Source organism: Hibiscus syriacus, unplaced genomic scaffold (assembly GCF_006381635.1).
Source record: "Hibiscus syriacus cultivar Baekdansim isolate YM2019G1 unplaced genomic scaffold, ASM638163v2 tig00110174_pilon, whole genome shotgun sequence".
NCBI lineage: Eukaryota > Viridiplantae > Streptophyta > Magnoliopsida > Malvales > Malvaceae > Hibiscus > Hibiscus syriacus.
In genome coordinates, this window is record NW_024062612.1 from 734,363 (window position 1) to 760,044 (window position 25,682).

Genomic DNA, 25,682 nt, shown 5'->3' on the forward strand with positions numbered 1-25,682 from the left:
TTAATTCATCTGTTTTTACCACAGAAAAAAACCTGTCAAGAAACAATCGTGTCATATCAGTCTATATAATTAACATAATTATACGGTAAATAAAATAGCCAAATCGGCTAAGAAAAAAAGAAAACGTGAAGTTTAATCTGATCCTCAAATACTCTCTATGGTTTGAACAAACCATGTGAAATTCTGTGAGATGTTTATGCGGTTTTTCACCTGGTAACCCGTGGAAGGTCGATAAAAGATAGATTAGACTCGTCTTAAGTTCGAATGGTGTTTTTCCATGCATAAATATGATGCATAATGTTTGTTATACGGTAGGTGCCACAACTAGTTCATGGATTGTTTGATCAGTCATCTGAATTGGTTCTTCAGGCGTAAAGTGTGTTTTGGCATTGGAGGTTACGTCATATTTCGAATATGGTTGTTGTTGGCATTATTCTTCTCGTTGTTTTCATTGTTGTCTTATTTTTCAAAGTGTTTGTTCATGTATTCTACGAGTTAGTGCTTTGAACCCAGGTTCAATATCTACTAGTTTGATGGATTCTTCTTGGTCATAAATCAAAACAAAATATATCAGTAACTTTGTCGAAGTCCCCAGCAATGGCTCTAATTTAACAAGCGTCATAATTATCACGCCAGAGTCACCTTATCGGTAACCGTATGACATACATGTCTACTTTAGATCTATTTTAGTTGGCATGTAATTTAGTTAGTAAAACGCTCTGAATAGTATTGGATTAAACTGTTGTAAAATGGTGAGGGTGTTAAAACATCTCTTTTTTTTATTTTATTTAAGTTAATGTATGTTTTGTTTTAAATGAATTAAATGTTTTATAAAACGAAACAAAATTTTTACGGGTTTTCAAATGAGGAACAGTAATAATACTGATGTGACATCTATATCTCATGTACGGAAGGTATACGGGAGATGGGTGCTACATAATATATTTAAAATTGTGAGCTATAAATTACAATAAATAAAAGTCAGTAACTTAAGGTGACCAAATTGCAATACACACAAAAATAATAAGGTCAAATCAGAAGCATAATAATCTCGAGTGAGGACAAAACATGAAAATAAACCAAAACAAATAATATTAATTATAAAACTGATCAAAGTATAAACCAAATAAAATTTGAAGTTCAAAACAGAAAATAAAAACATCCTATAATGACCAGAGACAAATATTACAAAATCAAAGACCCTTCCCTTAAAATATCCCATAATACTATGATAATAGATAATGACTAAAATATAACATGTGTAAAGTAAAAATGATCGAACAAAACATTAATTCGTTTTCATTTCATGACCAAAACAAAATATTACAATAGTGAGGGATCTCGGGTGCTATTAGCCCCTAAAAGTTGAAAAAGACAGGTGAATACTATAGGAAATGGTGTCGTTTTGGGGGATTTATATACCCCTTTTAATTTTTAGAAAACCCTCACCCCTTATTCTCAACCTAGCCTCCTTCAACCATTCCCTCTTCTTCTATTCCTTTCTTACCTTCCGCTACTAAGGGAGAATGAAACAAAGCTCCGACCACCATAAATCGATGGCCACATGGTATGAAAAGGCCTTCCCATAAAACTAAACCCCTCATAACCAAATTTGAAGCTAAATTACCCAAACCCCATAACCAAAAAAATGAACCCAAACTCCCACAGGTAAACTATTTACCTTCAATGATGGAGTAACATCTCTCCGGTGAAGCCATGATGGCCGAACCCTACTAAAATATAGGTCTTTTTTGAATTTTTTTTTCTTTTTGTTGTTCCAAAATTCCTCTACCCTTTATTTTTTTTCCTTTTTGATATTTTTTCTCTTTTTTTTTCTTTTTTTTCTTTTTTTTTCTTTTTTTGTCGAATGCTTCCCTCTTTCCTCCAATGCTTTAAATATCTCCCCCTTTTTAATCTGATTTCCCCTGGTTAAATCTTTCTCCCTTTGCGTGTTGGTTTGGTGATGGATCTGGTGAAACAGTGAGGCTACGGCTAAGGGAATGATTTCCCAAAACATGCTTTCAAATATCCGATTTTTTCAAGATTTTTATGGGTCCTATAGTAGATTTAAACTGATTTAGTTGTTCTTTTACTATTGATGCGAGGTGATAATGTCTGGGTGGTGAAATGGTTATTGTAATCGCTGAAAATCGGTGGCCAGAATAGTGGCGGCGGCATGAGGCGTGAGCTAACTATGGAGGTGGCGAGTAATTAGGGTTTTAATAAGCCCTAATTAGATTTCTATTAGGCTAGAGTTTTAGGCCAATTTCTGTTAGGCCGAATAGGTCACTTAGGTTTCGGGTTTGGGTCTGATGACCCTTTGTAATTGGGGCCCAACTTGGGTTTGTATTTGGACCAACATAAAATAATATAAATAATATAAATATAATAATAATAATAACGGGTCTCTGGAGTAAAACAGGTGTCGACAATTGCCCATTTTTCCCCATTCTTGTGTTAACAAGAATAGGGCAAAGATAAAAAGACAACGCGTTTTTGTCCGGTTCCATCTCTGTGCTTTAAAATTTGATAAGGGATCTGCTCCACTGTTTCGACAGGGTAGATCAGATCGAGAAACGTTGATTCATTCCATTGTTCTTCAGGGAAGATTGAATCGGAATCGATTTGCTTCACTGCTCTTCAGGAAGACCAAATCTGAAAAAAGAAGAATCTGCTCCACTACTCTTTAAGGGAGATCAGACTCTAGAAAACTTTGATCCACTTCACTATTCTTCAGGGAAGATTGACTCAGAATCGATTTTCTTCGCTGCATTTTAGGAAGACTGAATCTGAAAATTAAACATTGCTAATCATTAGCGTATTGTTTGAGAATTTGAAACCAGCACACCTAAAAGTTTAGAATTTGGGAGAATCTTTGAAAATTAATTTCTCCTGCAGAAATTTGTCTCGCAACCACCAGATACTGGAATCTGGATTGACTCGAATGCCATTTGAACTTCTCCATTCTTGGGACATTGAATTGGTTGATGACTTCTACTTGTCATAAATATGTAGTTTTCTTAAAAACCCTATAAAATATTTATCTTGAAAGTGCAACGTATCTCAATAATGAATGCAGTGATACAATTCGTTTATTATTAATCTTCTGAGAAAGTGAGAATGTCTTTAGAAAAACAAAATTAGAACTTTCACCGCAACGAGCCACAATAGATAAAGTTAATTTCAAAAGTCTTATGGAAGACAAAGTTGAGGTTTCTAGGGAAACTATCCTTAGAAAGACTAAATTGAACTTTCTAGGACACAAGTTCTAAGAGAGTCAGGATTGAAGACAACATTATAGAAAGACTGACTCCTCTGTAAGATAAAGCCAAATTGAGGAAAGATACTACTGAAAGGTTGACTCTTCTTCGTGAGGAAGTAAAAAAGGACAACACTAAAATATTTACTCCTCTTCACGAAAAAATCAAGTAAGACAACACCGAAAAATTAACTTCTCTTCGAGGGAAAGTCAAGAAGGATAACACTAAAAGATTGACTCCTCTTCGCGAGAAAGTCAAGAAGGACAACACTAAAATATTGACTCCTCTTCACAAGAAAGTTAAAGAAGATAACATCGAAAGATTGACTCCTCTTCGCGAGAAAGTCAAGAAGGACAACAGTAAAAGATTGACTCATCCTCGCGATAAAGTCAAGAATGACAATTCTGAGAGATTGACTTCTATTCACAAGAAAGTTAAGAATCCCAATACTGAGAGATTGACTTCTCTTCACGAGAAAGTCAAAAATAACACTAAAAAATTGACTTCTATTCACAAGAAAGTCAAGAATAACACTGAAAGATTGACTCCTCTTCACGAGGGAGTCAAGAATAACAAAGATTGACTTCTCTTCACGAGGAAGTCAAGAATAACAAAGATTTATTGCTCTTCATGAGGAAGCCAAGAATAATAAAGATTGACCTCTCTTCACAAGAAAGTCAAGAATAATGTTGAAAGATTGACCCCTCTTCACGAGGGAGTCAAGAATAACAAAGATTGACTTATCTTCACGAAAAAGTCAATAATAACATTGAAAGATTAACTCCTCTTCACGAGGGAGTCAAGAATAACAAAGATTAACTTCTCTTCACAAGTAAGTCAAGATTGACATTAAAAGATTGACTCCTCTTCACGAGGGAGTCAAGAATAACAAAGATTGACTTCTATTCATGAGAAAGTCAAGAATGATATTGAAAGATTGACTCCTCTTCGCGAGGGAGTCAAGAATAACAAAGATTGACTTTTCTTCACGAAAAAGTAAAAAATAACATTGGGAGATTGACTTCTCTTCACGAGGAAGTCAAGAAAGACAATATTGAAAGATTGATTTCTCTTCACGAGGAAGTAAAGAAAGATAATACTGAAAGATTGACTTCTCTTCACGAGGAAGTCAATAATGACATTGAAAGATTGACTCTTCTTCGTGAGGGAGTCAAACTAACAAAGATTGACTTCTCTTCACGAGGAAATCAAAAATAACATTGGGAGATTGACTTCTCTTCACGGGGAAGTCAAGAAAGACAATACTAAAATATTGACTTCTTTTCACGAGGAAGTCAATAATGAAATTGAAAGATTGACTCTTCTTTGTGAGGGAGTCAAGAATAATAAAGATTGACTTCTTTTCATGAGGAAGTCAAAAATAGCATTGGGAGATTAACTTCTCTTCACGAGGAAGTTAAGAAAGACAATACTGAAAGATTGACTTCTCTTCACGAATAAGTCAAGAATGACATTGAAAGATTGACTCCTCTTAACAAAAGAGTCACGTTGAAGCTTCACAGGAAAATGACTTTTAGTACGATAAGATTGAGTTTTCTATGAGACATGTTCTAAGAAGGCCACGATTGACGTTTCTAGGGAAACCATTTTATGAGAGATAAAAAAATTTCTCAAAACAGATTTTACAGACTTCCTTATGAGGGAGATCAAAATTTATCATGTATGTACGAAATGTTGTATGGTGCAATGACACAAATTTATGTATTATGTACAAATGCATGTTTTCTTGATCCGCGGTGGGGATGGCTACAAGTGTGATCTTTATTCTCTTCCTAATTAAGTTGTCTTAACATTTTATTTGCACCATTGTGCACTCTTGCAAGTCTTGAGTTGTGTCAACTTCTTTTTTTGCCCCTAGAAAAATTTTCCCCCTTATAAGATTGGCTTTCTTCGCCTGAACTTGTATAGAAATCCAATAAAGCTTTCATCTTTGAAAAGATGATCTACCATCTTTGGAGGTTGTGTATGTGACTATGCCAAACTCGGCAAATATCAATGGGGGGACATCGTCTATTCTAATTTGACTCTTGAAACACATCAAATGAAGGGTCTATCCTAATTCTTTTCATGTCTCCACATCTAATTGGATCTCGAACAAGGCTATTTGTATCACATCGTGTTGAGAGATTTAACAATAGCCTATCTTTCAATCTTATTTGGCTCCACTAGTTTTTTGCTATCAAAATTCCATTGCCTATTCCATGTAAAGAAATCTTCACTATTCCTTACTTTTAACCTTGGGAGTTCTAGAAGACAACCTTCATCTTGGGTAAAAAATGGAAACACCATATGACTGCAATATTGGTTCAGCGCCATAGTTACTAGTTCGTAAAATATTTGACAACTTATTCATCCTTTCTTGTGGCCTCTGCCTAGATTTTTCAACCAGAGAAGCTCTTTGCATGGTGTTCAGAGATTTTGTATAGCATTACAAGGACACCAAAGCTCAGTGGGAATATAAGTGGGACGCTTCGGCTCGCCAATATTAATGCATGTGAAATCACCAGAATAATACAAACGTATGTTGAACAAAACAATCATATATGATAAGCTCTATTATCCCTATTTCACCATTTTCATTCTTCACACCCTTATGTCTTAATAAATATATTCTCAAATCAATGATCTTGTATTCCCGGATGATATGGGCCTTCAAAAAATGTCCTAACATTTATTATTTCTTACTGATTTGGGTCTTCAAAATGTCCCAATATTTATTATTTTTGGATGATATGGGCCTTCAAAAATACCCTAACATTCATCATTTCTTGCTCCAGCACTAATTCTAAGCATGAGCTTTGTGTCTGATAGATATGTGTCAACTACCAAGATCTACTCCAAAGAGATTATCTTGTTCGAAAATGTTTTTCTTCTTCATTTTATTTTCAAAATTTGAAAAAAAAAATTGAAAACATTCAAAAATTTAAAATATTGCCCTTTTCTAGGTTTCACAATTGAAGCAGATCATTAACATGAGTTCATAGAATATCAAAAGAATCAACAGCTCTTTTAATATTTTCAAAGTTATAACTCTTTGACAAGTGTCAAAATTGATAGGTTGGCTTCAGGTTGGCTTTCCTATTTTCTAAGGTTTTAGTCATCAAAGATGTCTTTTTTTCCTTGGTCCTTGTGAACATTACAGCATGCTCCTCTTTCTTGGCTTGGTATTTTAACTGGATACAGACAAAATAAAGCAACTAGCATATTCAATTACTAGACTTTCTAGAACACTTCTATTTTAGTTCTCTGAAATATTCCATTTGTTCAAGCTTTGCAAACTTCCTTAGCAGAGTTAGTACAGAGACATCAATCTAAATAAAAAAATCCTGAGTGCTTGTTTGAGGTTGACTATAACAGGTGTTCCTCAACTCCCTTAGTTCAATTTACTGAAACTCGTTATTTGATAAATTTGATTTAATTTTCCATTGTTTGGCTAGCTGAATTCAGCTTTATTGTATATATTATAATCGCCTTCATTGGGCTATCTGAAGGGTTCATCTCATCACAAAGTCTTTGATTTGACAATCGCAGTGGAGTAAACACTGAATTGTCGAGTACCCGAGCAATGTCATGGTTTAAATGTAATCTATTCATAAAGTCGGAGCTTTTGAGTTTCCTTTATAACCAATTGTTTTAGTGGAATAGCTCAGCTTCATTGTATAATCTATACTAATAAATTATTAACCTTTTGAGTATTTAGATTTAGAACTTCTTAAGCTCGTCGAGAATAACTTGTTATAGTCTATGTGTCTTTGATGGTCAGACAATCTCATATTTAGAGTTCAGTTCCTAAACAACTGGCATAGACTAAATTCAACCACTCCACCATTTCATTTGTGAAGATTAGGATCATCATTGAACGTCTTCAACAGAAGTGTAGTATAGTCAGTTTTGCAATGTCAGACACAAAAGATGCCCAGATGTTGTCTGCTCCTATGCATACATGAATACGAAGCCTCTTGTTCATTTCCTTATGAGAGGAGAATGTTATATTGGTCCCTGCAAGAGAATGGTATGGTGTTCGAATATATCTTCTGGGGTAAGGTTCAGGGTCCTTGTTTTATCAGTTTTCAATCGTTTCACTTTGTCAAAGTTTTATAACTCTAATCATTTAAAGAGTTTTTAATTCATTTGATATTTGAAGAACTGCAATATTGCAAATTTGATTCAATGCTCACCATCTTTAAAGTAGCACAAATTTATTTAAATATCCTTACAAAAAAACTGAGAAATGACAAAAAACAAATTCAAACAAGATGTTGCAAATGGAGTAAAGCTCCACGATGGATGTAATAACTTTTTCCTAATTAGGATGCCCCATTACTCATCAGAAATATGGGTGATTGGCTGGATCTTCAAGGTTGTTACAATCTAATGCCCCATTTGCTCAAAAAACCATGTATTTGAATCGATCAGATCCTGTAACTTGCTCTTTGGTATCCCACAGTTCTTAATGGCAAGTCCCAAGCTTCATATCCATGGATTTCATATCTTCTTTAGGTATAAACAGGGTGGCTTCAATTTATCTTCAGTATTTCTATCACAAGATTCTCCATCAGTTACCACCAGGATTCGTGATTAATGTATGTTAAGATGTAATATATATTATGCAATGTATGATGTATAGATATGAATGTAAAGATTCAAAAATGCCCCTACGAAAATACAAAAATGGGAATACAGAATGTGCCATGTATGCAAGAGGTTTCATTCCAAAGTGACAATCTTAAAACAACTTTCATTGAACACAAAGGTTTCGGTACATTAAATAAACTTTATATATAAGAGATAGCTTTAACTCCTAGCTTCTCTATCTCTCTCAAAAGATAAATTAACTTCTACTCATGCTCGAGTGTTGAGGTATCCATCTGCTTCAATTCTCTTGCAAAGCTAGCTAAATCAACTAATTTGTGAGCCATATTGCTTGCTTGGGTGACAATTTCTTTCATGACATCATCTTTTTCCTTCATCTTACGTGTCAGATCTCAAATTTGTTGACAATATTGTCCATTCTCCATTGTAAGAAAGCTTTTGTGGTCTAGAAGTCCCCGTACAAGATCTTCATAATCATCTACAATCTTCATCAAAATCTTGTTCTTGGCTCTAGAGACTTCTAGCTCAGCATCATTCTCACTCTTGTGGCGCTGATATGAGGCTTCCACATTGGCTATAGACATATTCAACATCTGATTTCTGGCTTGACATCTTCCCAAACCATTAACGGTTGTATTGTGCCTTTTTTCTGCCATCTATAAATCATAAGAGAATTTCTTGGCTCGGCCTTCATGCGCCTTGCAATTATTTCTCCATTGTTCAACATCATTTTTCAGTTTAATGACCTCTTTTGCCCACTCCTCCGGGGCATTTCCTATACTAGTATTTTTAAAGGCTTAACTGATCCTTTGAAAACCATCACGCAATGCCTCAATATCTCTATTTAGTTTATCATTTTCACTTCTCAAATAACGAACTTGATCTTCGTACTTTAGCAAACATTCTTCCTCCTGGATGTCCCCAGTGATACCCTTACCTTTGAACACTTTTGGCTCCATCTCAATAGGACAATCAGTTACCAAACTATGTAGATCATTCATCTCGAACTCCAATATTCTATGATTCAAAAGGTGATGGACTCGATGCTTAAAGGCAGTGCAATTCTCAATGGAATGTCCTTGGGCTCTGACATGATATTCACAACGAGAATTGATGTCATACCAATTTGGATATGGAGATTGCCAAGGTTTTACATAATGTGGGGTAACATCTTGGGCTTCCAAAACCTTATCATACAAGTCCTTTTATAGTATAGAGATAGAATTCAAATGAGATTCACCTCTCAGCTTGGTTTGAACTGGAGTCTCTAGGTTTATTCTCTCTAACGTTGGAAGTAGACTTTTAGGCAACAACGAGTTCTGATTGCATGGCTTCTTCTCATCTTTCTAAACTTCTACCATTGTCACCATTTATTTGCTGTCTCCAGACAACCTATTGATACGAATGATGATTGTATGTGATTTTTCAGATCGGCTAGAATCAGCTTGTTATAAATTAATCCCTTGTGTATTTGACACCGCATGATTATTTTCATTGAGATCTTTCTTCCCTCTTGCAGAAGTCTCTTTTCCTTTGGCCAAAGGAACTATTTTATCCATCATCTTGGACATTTGTTCTCTCATGTCTCTTATCTCCTTTTGCTCTTCATCGGACATACGATCTTTGGGTATATAGCTCTTCAGTATTCTCAGAGCTTCCTCAAGATGTCACTCCCTAGCTGTATTATAATCTACTTGATCATGAAACCCTTTATCCATCATGAAAACCTTTTACTCCAATGACCACTCACAATTCAACACCTATGAAAAATGTCATGATCAAGTGATGCAAGCAAAAAGAAATGCAACACAAAATATAAGTTAGTACAAATAAAATAACAAAGTGACAAGAATTATTATAAAAGAAATAATAACAAAATACATAGATTAATGAGCTAATGTAAAACAAGAATGCAATTTAAATACAAATGCACAAGATGTTAATCCAAAAGCGACCACCATAAAATAATCTCAATCAGACCATAAGTTCTCCTTACATTAGACAGACGAGCTTCATTTTCTTCATTTACACTAGACATACGAGTTTCATTTTAATTCATTGACTACGATTGTTTCTCTAGCCCTTCATTTCCATGGGATTCTCTACGAGAAAAGTGGCATTGATATCTCGTGAAGGAAATTCTCATTCTTCTTTCGTCGATCAACTTTGTTTGTAAGTCGTCTCCCTTATGGATTTGACTACCTAGTTATGGAACTCTTATGTCGATATGAAAACCTTCTAATTCGGTAAATCACTTCTGAATTAACACCTTGTTCGGTTATGATGTGAAAATGCAAATACAAACAAAAGACAAAGAAAGATAAGAGAAAATAAATTGTTAGTGCCATTTAATAAAAAAAAACAGAAAAATATTTACGAAAAGAAAAGATCATACCCAACATGGTGTCTACCCTGACATGCGTTTATAACAGTTCTGCCCAGACATGTTTTCTAACCCCATGCTTTGTTCGACATATAAGTTCGAACCTCATGTCATCTAGTTTACAGGCTTTGTATGGAAATATAAAACTTAACTACATACTCTTCTAGTTCTCATGCTTTTTACAAAATAAATAAATAAATAAGTTCAAGGAAAGGTTAGAATGAGTTCCCCTTTGTGACTTTTGAAGAACCACAGACAAAATTTTGGTACAAAATAGGCAGAGTTTCAGTGCTACTAAAAGGGTCCTCGAATTGTCCTTTGCTGGTTTCCCATTAGGCGTGTCAGACCCTCGATCCTCACCCATTATAGGCTTAAACAGATTGAGTTCAATTCGAGAGGATGTATTCCCCCATGTCCATGCGAGGAAACTCCATGTTTTATTCGTAAACACGAGGCATATGCACCCCAGAGGATACTTGCTAAAGCCCATGCGGAGAAAAATACTTTTTCCCATGTAAGCGTAGCATTCACTACCTAACGGGACAGAGCACAATTAGAAGTCTCTAAATACTCTAACATTTAGTAGGAACTCACAAACCTTTTTCCTCGATCCAAAAACAAACAAACTTAAAAAAATGTCAGAAATCTAAAACACTGGAAATAACATATTAGTACAACTAATAAATAAAAGATGTACAATGCGATGCAACAAAAACATAAGGATCCAAAATTTAAATATCATTCAAATTTACCATTTTCGATTAAAAAGATGATGTATAATCGATTACGGCCTGACTCTCTGATGCCTCCAGCGGAGTCGCCAAGCTATCGGAACGGTCCTTAAGCTTTTAGAGCTATGGCGGGGATCGATCCAACTTAATCTTGGAAAAGGTTAGGTTTTAAAATAAATGTATAAAGAAATAAATTTGTAGTCACCATCAACCTTAGGGTTAGATAGGTCAAATACCTAAAATACCTTTTAAAATAATTTTAAGAAAAATAATTTTAAAAGATAAAAAAATGATCTACATTTAACCAGAAATTCGTTTTGGAAAAGAGTTCGGGAGTCTATTACGTGTGGGGAAGGATTAGCACTCCCACAATGCCCGAAATCAGTATCTAAGCAATTATATGTCATCTAAATATTGAAATTGGCAAATTCGAATATACATTTAAATTATTATCCTTTTTAGAAAAAAATAAGGGTTGTTATTTTGCATGAACAATTCTCGAAATAACTTCCTTGTCAGTTAAAGGGGCATTTCCATGGATTCCCCATAAAAAATAATATTGACCAAATACATATATTAATTATATTAAAAAACAAATTCATTCGAATATAAAATGTATTATTTTTCTCGAACAATTCTTGGAAACACACTCCTTGTCAGTTAAGGCACTTTTTTATAAGTTCCTCAAGTAAAATAACATTTGAAAATATTACAACTAGTGAGTAATTAACAAATAAATGAATGATGGATCAAAATAATAAAGATAGTGACTTTTGGGATTAAAATATACAACCAACAAGAAATAAAAGAAACCATTGAAAATATTTCACAATCCAAGCACACTACAATCGTAAATACATCAACTTTAATCATTCAAGACCTAAATGAACATATTTAAAATTTCGAGCTATAATTTAAAATAAATAAAAGTTAGTAACTCAAGGTGACCAAATTGTAACACGCACAAAATAATAAGGTCAAAACAGAAGCATAATAATCTCGAGTGAGAACCAAACATGCAAATAAACTAAAACAAATAATATTAATTATAAAAGTGATCAAAGTATAAACCAAATAAAATTAGAAGTTCAAACAGAAAATAAAAACATCCTATAATAACCAAAGACAAATATTACAAAATCATAGACCCTTCCCTCATAAATATCCCATAATACTATGATAATAAACAATGACGAAAATATAAATGTGTAAAGTAAAAAGGATCGAACACAACATTAATCTTTTTTTATTTCATGACCAAAACAAAACGATTACAATAGTGAGGGATCTCGGGTGCTATTAACCCCTAAAAGTTGAAAAAGACGGGTGAAGGCTAGAGGAAACGGTGTCATTTTGGGGGATTTATATACCCCTTTTAATTTTCAGAAAACCCTCACCCCTCATTCTCAACCTAGCCACCTTCAACCATTCCCTCTTCTTCTCTTCCTTTCTTACCTTCCACCGCTGAGGGAGAATGAAAAAAAGCTTCGGCCACTGTAAATCGCTGGCCATAGAGTATGAAAGGGTCTTCCCCTAAAACTAAACCCCTCACAACCAAATCCTGAACCCAAATTACCCAAACTCCATCACCAAAAAAAAGAACCCAAACTCCCACAGGTAAACTATTTACCTTCAATGATGGAGTAACAACTCTCTGGTGAAGCCACGGTGACCAAACCCTACTAAAAGTAGGTCTTTTTTTAATGTTTTTTTCTTTTTGTTGTTCCAAAATCCCTCTACCTTCTCTTTTTTTCCTTTTCGATCATTTTTCTCTCTTTGTTTTTCTTATTGGTCGAATGCTTCCCCCTTTCCTCCAATGGTTCGAATCTCTCCCCCTTTTTTAATCTGATTTCCCCTGCTTAAATCTTCGTCCCTTTGCGTGTTGGTTTGGTGATGGATCTGGTGAAAAAATGAGGCTACGACCAAGGGAATGATTTCCCTAAACATGCATTCAAAGATCCAAATTTTTCCGGATTTTTGAATTTTTAAATGGGTCTTGCAGTGGATTTGAACTGATTTAGTTGTTCTTTTACTTTTTATGTGAGGTGATGATGTCTAGGGTGGTGAAATGGTTGTTGTAATAGCTGAAAATTGGTGGCCAGAATAGTGGCAGAGGCGTAAGTTGAATGCGACGACGACGAGTAATTAGGATTTCAACAAACCCTAATTAGATTTCTGTTGGGCTAGAGTTTTGGGCCGAGTTCTGCTGGGCCGAATGGGTCATATTGTCTTTGGGTTTGGGTCTGATGACCCTTTGTAATTGGGGCCCAACTTGGGTTTGTATATGGATCTATATAAAATAATATAAATAATATAAATATAAAATAATAATAATAATAATAACGGGTCTCAAGTCTAAAACGGTTGTCGATAGAATGTGTCATATCTTAAGTCATGCCCATGATTCGAACCATGATTTTAAAAAATAAAAACTGCAGAACTCGTTCCTTTTTTAATATTGTTTATGGAGAATAAACTCTTACACAAAAATAATCAAAAATAGCCAAAATCAGTAGAAGAAAATAGACAACGATGAATAATTATCAACAAAATGCGTGCAAATTAAAACACTCATTACCGCACATGGGGATAGTTTCGTTATTGGTTCCACATATAAAACACCGATCATCCTCCGTAATCCCCCGCCTCTTGTGTTGAATGTTGGTCATGAGATGATGATAGAGCACAAGTCAAAGAGTTTTTAATCTTTAATTTTTTAACAAAAAAATCTGAACTAAGATAAAAAAAAAATCTAAAATTAAAATTATCTTATTCAAACTCAACCTTTAAATATGTATTAATAATTATCAAACTTTCAATGATATTTTTTTGTTGTCCTCTCTATTCTAAAGGTTTCGACTTGATTAATTCGAACTGATTAATATCACACACTTAATTTTGGTGGATAAATCTCTCGAAAAGGATTTTTGCATATAAAAGGACTTAAAAATTGAGATATTCTTAACTGATATCAAAATGCTTATTACTTAAATCAATTCTTGATCCTACCCTATTGGTTATGATACTTTCTTTTTAATCAGTGCCATTTTAATAGAAAATTTAATTTAATATAATGGCCAAGATGTAAATGTAGGAGATAGTAAGGGGCAAGATGTGGAGAATAGCACATATTAAAAGATTGGATTTGAAACGGCGCGGAATCTGTCGTTTCCCGATATCTAAACTTTAAACCTCTCATATAATTCAGATTCACAGCGCTAACACCATCAGCTTCCAAATATCTTCTTCCCGTCTTTCCTCACCGCTTCCCATTTCCTTGGATTTTTTATGTTCCATTTGTTGTCCTAAAATCTCTCTTACCAAACATCCAAACCCTAGCTTTGCTGCAAGTTTTTTTCGATGTAATAAATATTTTCCTTTTGGTATGAAAATTCAAGTGAATTGATTATAATTAGCTTTTGGTTACTAATTGAAAATTTTGTTGTTTTCTTTGGTTCATTACTTTCTAGGGAGCTAAATGGAGATATGACCAAGAAAAAATATGCTGGCAAACCTTCTTTCTTTCTTTGTTGAATTATTTTTTGGAAGCCAAAGAAAAATCAGCAACAAGGTTCATTGACTGTTCCTGTCGCTTTATATGTGTTGTTAAGAGTAATCTTCTTTCTTTGGGTGTTTAAATCCTCTTTAGGTTGCTTGCTTTTTTAAGGTAAAAAGATAAGAAAATAAAAATTAAGCTTCGTTTTGTAAATTGTGAAGTTTGTTTTTCAATGGAATAAAAATGAAATCTATTTAACAGCTTGTTTTGGGATTAAAGAGAGCTGATCTAAAGTACGCTGAAAAATACAGATACAAAGGTTTAAGCTTTATTTTTTTTCCAGGATTTAATTGGAGATGGGAATTGATACTACAGTTGATATTTGTTGAGAAGCTAATATTAATATCTCAGGAGCTCTAATTTGTTGGTGTTTGGTTGTTGTTGCAGGTAACCGATCTGTTTAGAAGTGAAGCTAATTTCTTCAAAGTAGCTGCGGAAGATTTGCAGATCTGTTGTGTGGGTTTGGATTCTATAAAACATATGTTTCACTTCAACTAGTGAGGGAAACCAAAAGAAGAGAGAGAAAGAGAGGGAAACATCTGTTGTGTTGTTTTTTCTAAGAACACAACTCCTCTAACACCAACCAACCAACGTTTTTCGAAGTGAACATAAACCCTCTTTTTCATTGGCTTTTTGAAAAAGAGAGTTTTTTTCTTTGTTAGAAACAGCTCTCAGCTTGTTGGTAATTTCAGAAACAGCAAATTTATTAATGGGAAAGTTGTCATTTAATAGTCTTTTTATTAGGATAAATAGTGATGCTGCTGCTGGTGTCTGCCATTTTTAGGGTCAGCTGCAAAAAATAAAAAACTTTTAAATAACTCAAGGAAGAGGAAGGAGAGGGAAAAGGGTTGTCTTTAGATCGGCATCTAACATACAGCAAGCAATTATTGCTTTCGTTTAGCTTAACTGTGAAGCAGAAAAAAAGAGGGTTCTTTCTCAGATTCAAGGTAATATTATAGCAGCAAGGAGAGCTTTCTATTTCAACTTTTGTTAAAGGGATTTATCGTTTTTGAAAAGAAGACTTTTGGTTTTGTTTTTATCACTCTTTTTTAGCTCCTTAGTACACATAAACAACAAAATGTCAGATACCTCTCTCATCTCTCAGCTCAAGGTTTCAGCCCTTTAAGACTTCAGCTAGCGTGTGTGTGTTGCGATGGCCAATGAGTTTGTGAAATGCATCTTTTGAAGCATCGGATAATTATTTTACCTTTTATCTAAATCGTTAACTTTTCTTTTCTTTTCTTGCAGACTGTATCTGCCATTTTTCAGGCTATGCTTTTGAAAGCACTGAAGCTGTAAAAAGCTTAAACGAGAAGGAGGAAGGCAAGTCTCCTGACTTGGACCGTGATATATCAAAGCCTAAAGGAATGCTTTTATCACTATATATAACTAAACTACTGTCTGTATAATCGTCATCAACATAGGGCATCTCAGCTCCACCTCTTGTTCCCTTAAACCACCATCTTCCCCGTTTCACTTTCTAACATTTCTACGGATCGAGTCCCAGATTTTCTCTCTATTTACATGTGAAACAACCATTAAAAGAAAAAGGCAAGAAAGGGTTAGTTTCTCAGGGGGAGGTATTGAGTTTGTGAGAAAGGAATGAAAGTGGCATGGAGGTGGATGAGATTCAGACACAAGCCTCAAAGTTGTCAAGAGTTGGTAATGGTGGGAGAAATGAGTCAAGCAAGATAGATCAGAGAGGCAGGGGCAACTACCCTGATGATAAAGAAGATGGAGCGCTCATCAAAAGGGCTAGTGCAAATGGTGTAGCTGATATTAACGATCTTCGAGGCTGGCACCATTCCTCGAGGATTATTAGGGTTTCTCGAGCCTCGGGTGGCAAAGATCGGCACAGCAAGGTTTGGACTTCAAAAGGATTGAGAGACAGGAGGGTAAGGTTATCTGTCACCACAGCTATACAGTTTTATGATCTACAAGATCGATTGGGGTATGATCAGCCTAGTAAAGCCATAGAGTGGCTAATTAAAGCAGCTGCTGATGCAATTTCAGAGCTTCCTTCACTCAACACTTCATTCCCTGATTCTTCAATGCAATTAAGTGGTGAGAAAAGAACAAGTGGGGGAACTGAACAAGGTTTTGACTCAGCTGATGTCGAGTTAAATGATGAACCAAATAATTACCAACAAAACCAAAGTCAGCAGCACCTTTCTTTGTCCAAATCAGCTTGCAGTAGCACGTCTGAGACGAGTAAGAACTCGGGTTTATCCCTTTCAAGGTCCGAGATCCGTCTAAAGGCTCGGGAACGAGCAAGGGAAAGAGCAGCAAAAGAAAAGGAGAAAGAGCAAGAGCAAGAGTCTCGCATTCCAGATCAACAAAATGTGAACCCCATATCTCAAAACTCTTCCTTCACCGAGTTACTCACCTGTGGCATTGGCAGTGTTAACAACAATGACACTAATCCTACAGCTTCAGCTCATCAAAACCCCAGGCAGTGGCCTGTCACTCAGATGGATTACTTCACAACGGGGCTCCTTGGACCTTCTTCCTCTAGAAACCATTCTTCAGGTTTTCCTGGACAAATCCAACTAGGAAACCCTTTGCCCCACCAACAAATACTTATGCCACAGTTCTCCGTGTCGGGTGAAAACAATCAAGAGTTGCAGCATTTTTCGTTTGTTCCCAATACTGACCATCTGATCCCGGTGGCAACAACACAAGCTGTGGCAGGGGGTGATTACAACCTCAACTTCACCATCTCTTCCGGCCTTGCTGGTTACAATAGGGGGACCCTTCAGTCCAATTCTCCTTCCTTTTTGCCTCATCACTTCCAGAGGCTTTCTTCTATAGAAGGATCGCCACCCTTCTACAGTGGCACACCACCAGTTGACCACCATCAGTTCCCAGCTGGATTAGAAGGCCGCTTGCAGCTCTGCTACGGGGATGGAAGCAGGAACCCAGATCAGAAAGGAAAAGGAAAGAACTAACCAGTTTACTGGAAAAGTTTCCTCTTGTCCCGTTTTTTTCCCTGGTAACCTCAACACTCTCATTTAATCAAACTTCTTTACGATTAGTAGTATTTGGCATCCATAACTATCTTCCTTGCTTTACTTTTCCTTAATTAGATTCAATATTTTTGTGCCTGTTTAACCTTTTTTTCTTTATTATTTTTTTTTCTGGGCCATCCTTTTTGGATAAACGTGTTGTGCTTGTGCATAGAATAATACCATGAACCACTCAATTCCTTGGTTTCTAAAAAGAAATCTGGCATTGGGGGCAAGCTTATATTTGTGTTTTGTCATGATTCCTGCATAGGTTTTTGTGACTAAGGATCGGCTGGTTGTCTCATTGTCTGTTCTCTTCTTCCTGGCTCCCTTCTCCCTGACATATATGAACCAATGCCAGGTGTTAGTTTCTTGGTGGCCAAGCCTTGCTGGGGGCTGAGTTAGATCAATTAAAGTTCAGATTTCAAATAGGGTGTGACCTTGTAAACCTTAACTGCACCACATGGCAAGCTACTGTGTCAGTTTCTTGATTAGTTAAAGTTTCTAGATAATTAACGGTAAACTACACCTGAAAAATAAAAGATAAAAAAAGGGGGACATCTCCATATACATAAGACCTAGAGTTCTCAAACTTCAATACATGCGGCTGCTTCCATGGTAAGTGTTTCTTCTAGGATTAGCAAGGATAAAGCCATGTTTTAATAAAATTTGTATATATTATTGAAATTGAGCTGCCATTGTTCCTATAGTGAAAAATGCTAGGACCAAAATAATTAAAGCAATGAGATTAAAAAGATGAAAAACGATAATTTACTTCATTTTATACATATTCAGTCCAAGATATAATTAAATTCTTAAGATCTAACATCAAATCAAAATCAATAGCGACGAAAAAGATCATTGATAGGAACTAATTACCAAAGTTTCATAATATTATAAATACATAACAATCATAAGTTTCATAATATTAAATAGGCTTATAGTAGAACTTAGGGAACCCTGTACATCCACAATTGATAAAGAAATTGGAAAGTTATATGGTTCAGTTGTGGTGATTATTAACATAGAAATTTAAGTTTTGAGAGTTAAGAATCTGGATATAACATTATGCTAAATGCACCAAAGTCTTATCAAATATTTGTATTGGATAACATGTTTGTATGAGATTTAATCTTTTTAGATATATAAAATGTTAAAAACAATTAATTATAATTTTATTGGACCATATTCGTATGAGATATTTATTTTAAATTCAAAAAACGTTATTTATTATAGATTTATTTGTAGAACTTTTTTATGATATCACTAATAACTTAAGTGTAAATTGTAGGAAGCAAATGTAAAATGCTACTTGTACTAGTAACATGTTTATGGATAAGAAAAATGATGAAGGTGAAGGAATGAAAGTTAAGATGGTTTAGAATTTACTGTTTATTTCTACAGCATACCCTAGTCCCATAAGTTTGTAGCATTAAAACAATACAATGCATTCGTATTTATATTGGATGTCATAAAATAACTATGCAAGTGAACAATGAGATAAAATGATTTTGGAAAGAAGAAAAAAAAAGTTGAAAAAGTCAAGTTTTTTATTAAAACATTTATGCTGATGAATTCATTAAGTTGTTTCCTCCATCTATTCTCTTTACTCAAGAATTTCCTTGATCAAGAAAGAAAGGTAACTCCTTTTTAGAACACATTCAACTCAAATAATGTTGGTGTCTTTGTAAGGTCAACCTAGAGTTCTAGGCAGGGCTTGTCTTTTCTTATAAGGAAAATAGTGATGCTTTAAATTGAGGTTAGATCTTAAGATTGTAGATTTAGATTGGCTATTTTTTCTTAGGAGAAAGGAAGGAAGTGATGTTTTCTTTTGGTCTCAAGGCATTTTTGTGTTGTGTTTTTTAGCTTGGAACAAGATTTTCTTCTAAAGGTTTTAGGTAATACACACACCGCTTGTATCACATTCTAGTGGCTTAATATCTCTAAAATAAAGAAATATTATAGCTGAAGCTACTATGTATTGCATTACATTTAGTTATGCAAAGCTAAAATTCTTGGGAAAGAAGAGGGGTATTACTTTAAGAATTTACAAATAAAAAGAGATTACAACCTACTTTATGATTATCATCTCTCGCCACTACTTTCAAAGTCATTTTTTATTGTCTGAACAAAGATTTAAAGGAAATGGAATCCCCAAAGGAAAAACAATCCTGCTAGCTTTTCCAATGGTTAATTAGTGAAATGAAATGTTAGGGCATTAACGTAATGCTTATACCAAGTGTTAGCTTATCTGTTAGTGGTTTCTTCACAGAGTTGTTTTACAAAACCCATGCTGCTGCAATTAGTTCCTCAATTATTCTGGTCAGAGCTGATACGATAAGGTGATATATATTCTTATGACACGTTTGGTAAATAAGGAAATAACTTAATTATTGCATGCGTTACTGTATGAGTCTTAAAATAGTTTGTCATAACATATTTGAAATTAGAAAGATGAGTAAAACCTCAAGCAAAATATAATACCTATTCAAAATAAGCCTTTTTTATTAAAAAAAATCTTTGTTCAATTGAAATCATGAGTAGCTAAAAATTATCGAGTGAAGTTAATTTATTAATAAAACATGAGGAATAAATATAACACTTATATCAAACTTAGTATTAGGGATGTATGCTAACGGAACATGCTGCTTGAAAGAAATACCATTATTCCATTATGCCATCCAAAAGCATTGCTTGCTGTTGGCACCAAACTTTTTATGATGAAACTTGTGCAGAAACACCATGCTATTCCGCTATGTTTCCGATTAGTATGTGCTAATTTTTGGAGCAATCTTTTTTTGGATGTAGAAAAGAGAAGGTGGATGCAGTGAGCGAATGCCTTTACTTTCCTGCATTGGATGATGGATACATTTATTGTTTGAGCTTCTGATAATTGTTAGTATTTCTGGTTTATCCATTCTGAAGTCGTGATTGTGCTGGCTTTTGGCGTATTGGGATATAATTTATCTATGCCTGCAAAAAGCCTTGTGTGTTTCCAACAAGTATAACTAAACACCATTTCATTCAATTTTAGTCTTTTCTCTTCATCCATATTAATATCTTACAATACTATGAAAAACTCTCTTTATTTATATATATATATATATACCTGTTTGATGAAGTCAAAAATCCTTGTGTCCACGACCATCCCAAAAGACATATAAGCCTTGTCCTAATTTTTAAAAGTAGACTTCTAAAATATTTTATAATAAAGTGAAATTGTATAATATCAAATTTTAATAAGATTGAAACTAGGATGGACGTAAAAAAAATTGTTTGTCAAACACCATAAATTTGATAATTTTTTTTAAGAAAAATTGATAACAATTGAATTATTGAGATAATAAGGGAAAAAATTAAAAGATTTTTTTGTTAAATCTTGGAAAGAGAAAATAATTTCAAGTTAGTAGATTATTTTTCCAAATTATGAGAACCTTTCACATAACTTGATCCACTATGTTTTTCGAGCTTCTATCCATCATTATAGTTATTGACTTTCATGTTAGCCCTACTGACATCCGTTCGACTAGATGTCTCAGTATTTCTGACATGCAAGAAAATAATTCAGAGGTTGGAGTTTTGGGTTTTTAAGTATTTAACTCTAATTTCTATTTTATAATCCATATATGAATTATTGTTAAATTTTAGGGTAAAATACACAAATGATCTTTCGGATACTATTTATTGAATTTATCGGCTATTAAAAGTTATAAAATGATTTTTCGATTATAGGGAGTTGCTTTGTTGAGTCTCTTGATTATTAAAGTTACAAAATGATCACTTGACTATTCATTATGTTATAAACCCGCCCTTTTTCGTTAAAAATTAGTGGTCGTCTGAGTTGGACTTTAACATTTTGAAGGAGACATGATAATCTTTTGAGATTATGAATTTAGATTTTATGATATCTCAATCAGTAGGTTAATGTACAGCTCAGGCTGTCATCAAATTTTTAACAGAAAAGGATGAGTTTGAATCACAATGAATAGTTAGGTGACCATTTTGTAACTTTTAATAGTCGAAGACTTAATAAAGCATTATCGTATAGTTAGGGGACTATTTATGTACTTTACCCAAAATATTTTTACTTGTGAATATACTTCTGAATATATTTAGTAGTTCGTTGTATTTTGTGACTATTGATTTTGATTATTATTGATGAACAAAGTAGAAAGTAGACTCACGCTGGTTCACTCCAATTAGTTTGGATGGAGAATTATGTATGACGGAGATGGTATCGAGCTCGTTAACTATAAAGGCAACAAAGAAAAAAAATTTGAGAAAGAAGATGGGAGAGAGAATTTTGTCTTGTCATATAGAAGGGGATTTTATCCCTTCACATTAAGTGGTGGGCTCCTAAGTATGAAAATGTGATGAATGAGACTTCCCACAAGTTCTCACTGATAGTATTTTTTTATCAGATAGAATAATTAAAATATATTTGAATATAAATTATTTATAATTATGATTGAATTGCAATTGAAAAAACTAATAAAAATCTATTGTTAACTCTAGTGGTAAGAGTTTACGTTTGAATATTAATGATTCAAGTCATAACGTTGATATTGTAGTGTGTAGGTGTGTTCGCCTGTATTAGAGATAAAATGGGTTTAGAATTAGTACTGGCTTATCAAAGAAAATTGGAGAGAATATTGAGCGCGTGAATGAATTGTTTTCGTTTTAGTGCGCGATCCATTTTCCACCGCTATACCTGCTCTACTGCCGGATTAAATACAAGCATGTGGGTCACATTGCTCCTCATAGTTTTAATTTCCCATCTTAATAGAATATAGATTAAAGCCCAACATAATCTCTTCTTTATCAACTCTGTTAAGGCAGGCTTCTGTTATATATTAAAATGACTGCAAGAATCCAGAGTTCATTCACGTGGATCGCAAGCTATAGACATAAACCCTCATGTGATGAAGAAGGAAACAGAAACAGCTAATTGCCGAGTCTAAAAAATAGAACCAAAATCATAAAAACAGGTTGTGAACGGCAACTGATAATTTGGATACAGCTTTACATCCACACAACCATTACTGCTAAATGCCACATAAAAGCTATCCCATCCAACAACTATATATTCATTCACGATGTCTCTTTCTCTCGTTTATGACAAGGAAAATGTGGGAGAGTGCTAATCTCATTATCATGCTTGGAAACCAAAAATGGAAAAACAAAGTAGCACAAGCTCAATCATTGCCCACTCTTAATATCTGAATGATAATGAGAAAACTAAAAAAAAAAAACTCACATGACCACGCTTCGAAAGAAAAGTCATCTTGTTTTCTGGGTAACTTGGCCAATTCAGGCACATCCAGAAGATAAAATTCAGACAGAGGACTTTATCTGTGCTCATTTGTTGCTTCTAAGTTCTAACTATAGGCATAGAATGATAGAATCAAGTAGAGTAATAGAGATGATATTACCATAGATCATGCTGCTATAAGTTAAATTAGCAAACTAGGCTTCGGTAAACTTCATTGTAACTACCAAAAAGCATAACCGGATCGATCGGCCAAACATATGGTATGTCCTCTACACTTTTTCTTCTGTTTTTCTAATAAAGTACATCATTGAATTTGTGTAAGAAGTAGAACTAATGTGATAACAAACCCAGCAACTAACCATGAGTTCTGATCGCTACCATGCATAAAAAATCTGGTTCAACAAACATTTCAAAGAAGTTACAAAGTCAAACCTATAAAGATATCCCTGAAATTTTGACAAAGACTACAGTCTATTTATGGAAGGTTTAAAAGCGAGGTGCAATCTACATTTTATTGATAAAATTCACATGTATATAACATAATGCATGCCATCTTCATACCTACAATATTCACATATAGAGGGATTACAGATAAAAGAATAAGAGATTACAAACTGAAAGCTATTACAACAATAATATAGTTGCAGCTGCGCACTCTTACAAGCATATGCCTGAAAATTAAAACAACCAGCAGATGCATTTTGGTTACCAGTCAAGCACAAAAGCTCAAACGCTTGAAGTGCATTATCAATAAGCAGGGACTATCATCAGCTTTCATAGGACACTGCCCCGAGAATAAGCAACAATATGTAACAAAATTGTGGTCCTATCACCAGCTTTCAAAAAAGCATGCTATCACCTCTATCCCCTAGACCGTTGGTGCAACTTTCCCTGAAATATGCAAAATGGATTTCAAATTCATAAGAGATAATAAATAAAAAGGTGATGCAAGCATATCCAAAACTAAAAACAGGATGAGCAACGTAGAGCATGCTAATTTTGAGACACCACATGCATTCTGTGATGTTTCCTTGCTCACATATTTCACGCAAGGCTGCTCACAACTCAAAGGAAAAAGTATCAATAAAAAGGGTAAATTCCAAATCATTCATACCCATCACCAAAAGACATCAAGAGTAGTTTCTTTTTTCAACACCTTTAAATTAAAAATGGTCTAACAGTGAATAAGTGAACGCCAATTAACAGATTAAAACAATTTTCATATGGACATGAACAATTCGAACATCAAACAGTTTTCTAGAAAATTAATCAACTTCTTCCGGTAAATCCAACATATAAATTTTTACCTGCACAGAACAGGAAGCGGACATCAGAACGAGTTCATCTCCAAACAATAAGTCCTTCTCTTAACCAGCATCTTAGCCGCAGTCCCATAAGGCTCTTCAAAAGCAGTTGATAACCAAGAAGCATCCGAAATCTCCTTTTTCTGTCCAGATTGTTCACTAGGCCTAATAGCAACCAGAGTAGCACCTTTTAAAACAACCTCATCAGGCAATTCCAAATGAGGAGCATACCAAAGTCTCATATTCAATGCTGGCACCAGCGTCCTTTTTGAAGCAGAAGAAGCCAATAATGGCTTCACTCTTAACTCCTCAAGCTGCTCACCGTTCATACAAAGCACCCCTTGTCCATCCGCATCAGTTAAAACCAAGCTATCCAGCGTTTTATGCTCCGCAATTATAGATTGCAGCAAATAATGCCTTGCAGATGCTGCGATCAACGAACTAATAGTCCAAACAACCCTTAATTTCAAGCCTCCGTTGGTAAAAAATGACTCGGGGGTACTACTATTATCATCGCCGTTGTTGATGTTATAATCGATGCCGAATCCGTCATTCCCATGCTCCGATACTGACAAATGCACAATGTTTATAACGGAAGCAGCTCCGAGGATGACGCAATTATCAATGGTTGATCCGAATTCGGCTCTCCATTTGAGCATAACTCCGTCGCCGATCCCTAACTCGCCGCCGGGTAATTCAATTCGGAGGAAACGAAGGTCGTTGAAATTTCGAAGCACTTGCGTCGGAGAATGATGGGTAAGCCCACCTTGGCCCATTTCCCCATCATCGCCACCACCGAGACCGACAGATAAAGAGGAAGATGTAGAGGTAGTAAGCGTTTTGTTGAGAGAGTGGCGTTCGGGGCCGAGGAATTGGCCCAAAGCTTGGAGGGGCTTGACAATGCCACCGAAAACGAGACGGAATAGGTTGGTAAAGGGACCGGAGGTACGTGATTTAACGGAGGAAGAAGGGGAAGAATCGTCGTCGGAGATGACGCAATCAACACGAACGACGACGTTTTCAACTTGAGGGACAAGGGCGTGGAATCGACGCGAGACGACGCAGCAGCGGCCGAGGGCTTTAACGTCGCCGATCATGTTGAAGACTAGAAGGAGAAGAGAATCGGGGAGACGGTCGAAGTGATCGATAGGTTCCGGGAGGTTTCCATGGATCGGATCTGAACAAAACGAAGACATCTGTTTAATTTTCGTTTAAGTATCTGGCCAACGGAATTCTTTAAGAAAAATATTTAGATCTACTAGGGGGGAACTGGGTTTTAAGGGAAGGCAAAGGTCGAGGGATTTGGAGATTTAAGAGCGCTTGGAATGGGATTGTGGGATCAGATAGATTTTAGGGTTAATATCTTTTTGTCCCTTCTCTTTGGCTTCCTATGCAATTTAACCCTCGACTCTTTTTCTTTTACAATTTAACCTCTGATTTTGGCTTTTTATATAAATTGAACCTTAACTTTTTTATATTAATTTAAGATAATTATAAGGCAGTATATGTTCTATAAATTTTTAATAATTTGATAATAAAAATTCATTACCTTAGATA

General features: G+C 34.8%; 2 protein-coding genes across 8 annotated transcripts in view; one reads left to right on the plus strand and one right to left on the minus strand.

Annotated features, from left to right (window-relative positions):
- The window catches only part of LOC120216870 (F-box protein At5g46170-like), a 32,078-nt gene extending 6,690 nt beyond the window's left edge, over positions 1 to 25,388 (minus strand). Inside the window, exons 1-3 of one of the 3 annotated variants that reach the window (XR_005525099.1) lie at positions 24,140 to 25,388; positions 17,397 to 17,541; positions 8,234 to 8,238 (exon numbers count right to left, since the gene is read on the minus strand). Coding sequence is in view for 2 of the 3 variants with exons in the window: in XM_039214156.1 (XP_039070087.1) it covers positions 24,152 to 25,321 (1,170 nt within the window). In the remaining variant the exon portion in view is untranslated. Of the gene's footprint in view, positions 1 to 8,233; positions 8,239 to 13,955; positions 13,968 to 15,832; positions 15,838 to 17,396; positions 17,542 to 23,318; positions 23,713 to 24,128 lie in introns of those variants that run through there. The other 2 variants (XM_039214156.1, XM_039214155.1) reach the window with 2 other exon arrangements.
- LOC120216869 (transcription factor TCP2-like) lies at positions 14,169 to 17,536 on the plus strand. Of its 5 annotated transcripts, XM_039214153.1 has the most exons (5): positions 14,177 to 14,350; positions 14,459 to 14,559; positions 14,932 to 15,146; positions 15,289 to 15,491; positions 15,793 to 17,536. In XM_039214153.1, exon 5 carries the CDS (start codon positions 16,158 to 16,160, stop codon positions 17,490 to 17,492), a length of 1,335 nt encoding a protein of 444 aa, XP_039070084.1. In that variant the 5' UTR covers positions 14,177 to 14,350; positions 14,459 to 14,559; positions 14,932 to 15,146; positions 15,289 to 15,491; positions 15,793 to 16,157; the 3' UTR covers positions 17,493 to 17,536. The 5 variants fall into 5 exon arrangements, 4 of the variants coding, with proteins under 4 accessions (XP_039070084.1, XP_039070085.1, XP_039070083.1 ...); XR_005525097.1 differs by lacking the exons at positions 14,459 to 14,559; positions 15,793 to 17,536 and adding an exon at positions 15,630 to 15,769 and having other exon boundaries at positions 14,169 to 14,371; XM_039214154.1 differs by lacking the exon at positions 15,289 to 15,491 and having other exon boundaries at positions 14,932 to 15,000.
- Positions 25,389 to 25,682: the final 294 nt, after the last annotated feature.

Bases quoted from the DNA above. Each gene is read 5' to 3' on its own strand.
- LOC120216869 (XM_039214152.1), top strand. From the start codon at position 16,158: ATGGAGGTGGATGAGATTCAGACACAAGCCTCAAAGTTGTCAAGAGTT.